The 6,835-nt window shown below is 34.5% G+C and overlaps 1 protein-coding gene across 2 annotated transcripts; it reads left to right on the top strand.

Moving 5' to 3' along the window:
- Positions 1–1,393: 1,393 nt before the first annotated feature.
- On the top strand, positions 1,394–5,722 carry LOC145165287 (uncharacterized). Of its 2 annotated transcripts, none has more exons than XM_079084001.1 (8): positions 1,394–1,882; positions 2,206–2,379; positions 2,540–2,632; positions 2,703–2,771; positions 3,107–3,313; positions 3,741–3,866; positions 4,476–4,638; positions 5,483–5,722. In XM_079084001.1, the coding sequence occupies exons 1-7, from the start codon at positions 1,622–1,624 to the stop codon at positions 4,629–4,631; spliced, it is 1,086 nt and encodes a 361-aa protein (XP_078940127.1). In that variant the 5' UTR covers positions 1,394–1,621; the 3' UTR covers positions 4,632–4,638; positions 5,483–5,722. The 2 variants fall into 2 exon arrangements, with proteins under 2 accessions (XP_078940127.1, XP_078940131.1); XM_079084005.1 differs by having other exon boundaries at positions 4,476–4,650.
- The last annotated feature ends 1,113 nt before the right edge of the window (positions 5,723–6,835 follow it).

The following is a 6,835-nucleotide window of genomic DNA, read 5'->3' as shown; positions in this document are numbered from 1 at the left end:
ACATACATTTACAGTTCATATTTAAGAAAATATTGGATTTTCTGGAATCATACATTATCATTTTACAAGGAAAAGATACAAAGGAAATACATACATTTACATTTCATATTTAAGAAAATATTGGATTTTCTGGAAACATACATTATCATTTTACAAGGAAAAGATACAAAGGAAATACATACATTTACAGTTCATATTAACGAAAATATCATATTTTCTAGAAGTATACAAAATCATTTTACACGAAAATGTTACAATTCCTTCTCATACAAAATGCTTATGAACTCACCAACTTAATTGTTGACACTTTTCAAAATCACTTGTATTCTCAGGAAATCAGTAAACATGTATTCGAACCATTTTGAGGGCCGGCGTCGCTGTTTTATGTTTTCTACTTCTCAGTTATTTGTATTCAACTTTTGAACAAACAGAGTTTTGTAAACAATGTAATACTTGAAATCTCAATGTATGAATGTTTGTGTTGCTATGTTTTATTTATATTAAATTGTTATGATGTTGTACATGAAGTCACTCCATCCGCCCCTAGACGTTTCCGCCGTTCTAATTTGGGGGTGTGACATGGGTTCCTATAATCTGGTTATATTGGAGTGAACCCTCATAAATCGAATCTTAAATCCAAAACGGATCATCACCAAAGTAATCAAACACAAAGGCGATTAAATCCCAGCCAAACACCCTTGCAAATCCATAACACAAGAATCAAATCTGAATCGGTGTTGAAGAGAGAAAGATCGAGAAAGAGGGGAGAGAAAGAGAATAAATCGAAATGACCCAAATCAAATCCTTAAATCCAAGAATCAAAACAAATCAGTAATGTGTTCCTCATGATGATCGATGTTGACCTTCTCATGCCCATTTTTTTCTCTCATTCTCTCCTCTTGTCAAGATCTACATGTCGAATCTTCCTTTAGAGGGTGCAGGAGAGTAAGACACAAGTGGAGTGCAGGTGGCGCCGAAGACAAATGTTATTGCCGACAACTACAAATGCTTCAGGCATGGAGGTGTTGACTGAACCTGGAGTAGGGTTCGTAAGATACACAAAGGAGATAGAGAAAGACAGGAGAGAAAGAGACCGGAGAGACAAAGGGTATCAGTGGTTATATCATTAATTAAAAAATAATAAAAAAAGGGAAAAATATATATTAAGGGCATTATAGTTATTTTCTATTAAGCAGGGACTTACACTGTTTCAAAATCAAACCATAAGGACGGTCCGAGTAAAAAGAAAAGATAAAGACCAAACATAAAATTTTGGCAAACCACAGGGATGATTTAGTAATTTGTTCTATTTTTTTTTTTTTTTATGATTATCCGATATAATACACATTCGTTGCAAGAAAAAGAAGTATACCAAAAGAAGAAAGAAAGGCCATTATTGAAAGTCAAGGCCTCAAGGCCAAGGAAGGGCACAAGATACTAACGTGGGCACGCACGCAAGAGGTGCCGTAAAAATAAATTCTCCCGCCATCATCCAAAAATATACATAAACACCACCATAATCATCATTTCTTTCTTGGATCTCGAATATCTACCATTTTTTTTTCATTCTCTCTAAGTTTCTAAGAAGAAAAATAAGTAAAAATAAGTAAAAATCAGGGAAATGGAGTTACCGGTGATCGATCTGGAACCGTATTTGGATATAGTGTCTGGCAAATATTGTGGCGATGAAGTCTTAAATCCCCAACTGAAGACGGCTTGCTCGGAGGTTAGTCGAACCCTAAAAGAAACAGGAGCTTTGCTCGTCAAAGATCCCCGATGTTCTGCTCAAGATAACGATCGGTTTATCGATATGATGGAGAAGTATTTCGAACAGCCTGATGAGTTTAAACGTCTCCAAGAGCGTCCTCACCTCCATTATCAGGTTTTTTCATATACTGATTCCCAGTCAACCTAGTGTTACGGATTGTGTTTGAATTGCATTGATCGATCGATAAATCCGAGGAATTTTGGGGGTTTAACAGAAAAATATGTAAAATCAAGTTACTTACATGCTCAATTATTTGTTTTTATTCGTCCTTCCGATCAGAAAAGGGGGACGCAGATGCGAAAATAATACTTGTTCAAGTTTAGAATCCAGTGATGTTAAGTGTGGTTTACCTGGAAAATGAAATTGTCATGTTGAATCGTAATTAGGCAAATTGGGTTTTGAAAGAAAAGATAATTTGGTGTTTGTGAAAATTACAGGTGGGTGTGACACCAGAAGGAATTGAAGTTCCTCGTAGTTTGGTTGATGGGGAAATGCAAAACAAGCTGAGATCATTGCCTAAAGAGTCTCAGCCGTTGACCCCATCAGGTCCAGATCCTAAGTGGCGATACATGTGGAGAGTTGGTCCTCGACCATCAACTACTCGCTTTCAGGTTTAAGCAGACTTCTCCTTAAACTCAAGATTCCCAAAGGGATTGGAATGTGAGATTCCATTTTGTGAGGGAGATGAATGGAATCCATGTTTCATCGTTCCAAGGATGAATCTTTCACTTCCAAAATCATTCTTTTATCTGATGAGTTTTGTTGATGTAGGAACTGAACTCGGAGCCGGTTATACCTGAAGGTTTCCTCGAATGGAAAGAGACCATGGATTCTTGGGGTTCCAAAATGATATCTGCTATAGAGGTGAAGTAGTGACTTTGCATCATAAGTTCTTGAATGTTACAGGATATAATTCAAAATTCAATTTCCTCAGGCTGTTGCTGAAATGGCAGCAATTGGTTTTGGCTTACCAAAGGATGCATTCACTGCTCTAATGAAGAATGTGAGTGTTTATTTATCTTTTCTGTTTGGTGAAAATCATCAAATGACAATCTCATTATATATATCTTAGGATCTTATCCGTTAATGAAGTTGCAAAACCCAGATATTCTTATGATTTTTTTTAGGGTTAGGTCATTGTACTTGTAAAAAAGGTTCCACTGACTCAGGTCACTTTTTATCTTGGACAAGTGACACATAAGTAAATGGTTAAGGTCATAGAAAAGTAATATTCCTCCTAACCAAACTTTCTTTCGTACTCTGGTTTTAATTTAATGTGGACAATCCAAGAGGTATCCCAGTTTGTTGATGTTTGAATTATATGTTTCTGGATTGCAGGGTCCACACCTTCTTGCTCCAACAGGGAGTAACCTTGAACGCCATGGGAAAGAGGGTACTGTGTTTGCAGGGTATCATTATGACCTTAATTTTTTAACCATTCATGGCAGAAGTAGATTCCCTGGTCTAAGTATTTGGCTAAGGAATGGGAAGAAAGTAGAAGTCAAGGTTCCAGTTGGTTGTCTACTTATTCAGACAGGAAAGCAGGTAAACAAATACCAATCTACTTCTTTACCTAAAAATGCCTCACGTTTTATCTTTTATAATGGAGATATGAATCTGCTTTCTCAGTAGCAATTTCACCTTTCCTTTAACCCACTTTCATTTCATTCTACTTTAAATACTCTACCCAGTTATAGCAATGTTATAAATTACAAAGCAATTTTCAATGTTTTTTTTTGAAAGTACAATGCTATAATTGGGTAGGCTGTTCACCTTTATAAAAGAATTGAAGTACAAGGCTGCAATAGAAAGAAACACAAGTAGGATGTACATTGCTACTTCTTGCATTTAACCTCTTAGCTTTTTGGTTTATGGAGATGAAATGTAAACAAAATCTACAGCAGCCTTTCATGATGCCAAAAAAGTAATGTTAAAACTGAGTTTAAGCTTTATATCTTTTTTGAATTTTCAGATAGAATGGTTGACTGCTGGAGACTGTATAGCCGGTATGCATGAAGTTGTGGTAACTAACAGAACACTTGAGTCAATTAAAGCTGCATCACAAGAAAATCGAAGCCTCTGGAGAGTATCATCAACAGTAAGTGCATCAGTTTTTAGGCTGTTAATCACAATCTATACTTTTCCTTTTTACTTTATACACTGCTGTTTAATTATACTTACTCACTTATTTATCAAGAAAAATAAATTGAACACTCAAGTAAGATTATAATTAAAGTATATAATTTAGTTATTTTTAGAATATAAACTTGTTATTTATATATAAACATCAATTGTTTTTCAAAAAAATGTCATAAAAAACTATGAATAACAATTACTTATATTGCAATTCTTTTATTTCATTCTATCTGACAAAACAAACAGTTTTTTTTTTTTTTTCGATCCCAATGCCATTCTACCTAAATGTATCAGCATTGTGACATCTGTTTATAAACGGAAAAGTCAACGTGTACTTTATAAACGTGGGTGTTGTTTCTTTTTGACTAATTAGACCTTATAAGGACATGAATTGTTTTTTTTTTTTTTATTTTGCTTTATGCAGAAAGAATGACTTAATAGAGAAATCAACTCCTACCTTTTTACAAACTTTTCATTATTTTCTTGATTGACTTGATTAAAAAAAAAAAAAAACATGGGCTTGTTGGTGGGTTTTAGGGTTAACATTGGGTCTACTTTTATTTTTTGGTAGTTATTTTCTCATATAGCATCAGATGCTGTGCTGAAGCCCCTGGGACATTTTGCACAGTCACCGCTTGCCGACAAGTATCCGCCCATTTGTGCTGGAGAGTTTGTAGAACAAGAACTTTCTGTCATTAATCTTAAAGGAAACAGAGGAGAGCTTTAGAAAAAAGGTACATGTACAGGTACATCCCATAAAAAGAGAATTATTTTTTTATTATTTCATTAAAAGTGACTTGGAAATCAAGTATACTGAAGTAAGTGAATGGGAAAAAAGTTGGCAAAAAATATCAACATAGTTCCAATACCAATTCCTTTGTGAGATAAGATTGTGGGAACCAAATGCTTAGAGAGTAATTTAATATGAAGATATATTTCCATGGCATGTGAATGAGTCACAGAATATGAGTTTAGCAACTGTTTCCATAAGTATAATAAGCATGGCAACAATGGTGAGGCTTAGGAATGACATGGATCCTGCATGAGTAGAAACTAGAAAGAATGAATGGCTATATATATAAATGGGATTGGTGTTGGTGTTATTATAAAATAATAAAATACAAGTAGAAAAAGATGGAAAAGAAACAAGTGGCAGTGGTGGTGGTGGTTGTGGTGGTGCTGGGAGTGATGGTACAGGGGAGTGCGGGGTTCCCTTGTGGCAGCACATTTTTCTCGGCATTGGTGCAACTGATCCCATGTCGGGCGTCGGTTGCACCATTTAGCCCCATTCCTCCAAACGACGCCTGCTGCACCGCCCTCAGGGTCCTCGGCCAACCCTGTCTTTGTGTGCTTGTCAATGGCCCCCCCATCTCCGGTGTTGATCGTTCCATGGCCATGCAACTTCCTGAAAAGTGCAATGTCAACTTCGGTCCATGTATTCTTATTTCTTAATAAATAAAATCTCTATCTATTCCTATTTTTGAATCTTGAATATCGGTTCACAAATACTAAATAAAATCTTACTCTGCTCATACATAGAGCCTAGTGTAACTAAGAAAGGATTGTTTGTGTTGCCAGGTGAATTGGTGAAGGAGGAAGTCAGGACGTAGAGACTCCAGTGCAATGGAATAAAGCAAAGCCGGTGGTTTCCTGCTAAATAAATCAAGTCTTATCATCCAACTCCAAGCCTCTTGTTTTAGTTTTCTTTTATTTAGATTTTAAATTTCCTCTGTTTCTACTATACTATTTGTATTAAAAATGTTTCAGTGCGACTGCTTTAATTATATATAAAAACTAAACCAACATAACATTATCTTACCTATACAAGTATTTGAATATTAAATAAGGAAAATCTCCAGAAAAGTCCTAAAATTTTACCCCAATTTACGAAAAAGTCTCAAACTAAAATTTGTTTACGAAAAAGCATGAATTACCGGTAAAAATGACGATTTGACCAATTTTTTCCGGTTTACCGGTTTCATTACTTACCAGTTTCACTAAAGTCTTATTGTTTTACCCTAATTTGCGAATAAGTCACAAACTAAAATTTTGTGATGATTTGGCCATTTCCTTCATGTAACATACATTTTATCCGTTTCATTGCTGACTTAGACACCTAGTCATTAAATTAGCTGATAAGATAGATACGATGAGTTATATAATGCTACATTTACTGTAAAATTTGATATCCATCTCATCGGCTCATTTATGACTATGTATCTAGGTCAGCAACGAAACCAATAAAATGTGTTTTCAGGAAAAAAAGACAGAAAATGAGTTGATGTCTCATGAGATGGATATATTGGGTTACATAAGATTAGATAGACAATTTGATATTTCTTATAAACGTAAAAAATAACGCAGTTGTTGCTAGTTTATGTAATTATTGCAGTCTTTGTTGGATGCATTTTATGTTCCAAAAGAATATACAATACATCAGGATATCAAGTTTTATGCTAAACATAACATTATATAACTCAACATATCCATCTCATCATCTCATTTAATGACTAGACGTCCGGGTCAGCAATGAAACCAGTAAAATGTATGTTACATAGAGAAAATGGCCAAATCATCACTAAATTTTAGTTTAAGACTTATTCGTAAATTAGGATAAAATAATGAGACTTTAATGAAACAGGTAAGTAATGAAACCGGTAAATCGGGAAAAATGGGTCAAATCGCCATTTTTACCGGTAATTCATGCTTTTTCGTAAACAAAATTTAGTTTGAGACTTTTTCGTAAATTATGGTAAAATTTTAGGACTTTTCTGGAGATTTTCCTATTAAATAATTCCTTATTTACACCTATGCATTCACGGTTATACTAAATGGTAAACATTTTTCAAAATGATTCTAGGAAATAGCACAATTTTGCTTGTTTTTGGAAAAAAAACTCAACCATATACAATTTTTCTATGACTTGATCAC

Source organism: Lactuca virosa, chromosome 1, assembly GCF_052849685.1.
Source record: "Lactuca virosa cultivar CGN04683 chromosome 1, Lactuca_virosa_CGN04683_v6, whole genome shotgun sequence".
In the NCBI taxonomy this organism is placed as follows: domain Eukaryota; kingdom Viridiplantae; phylum Streptophyta; class Magnoliopsida; order Asterales; family Asteraceae; genus Lactuca; species Lactuca virosa.
This window is presented reverse-complemented; position numbering and strand designations above follow the sequence as displayed.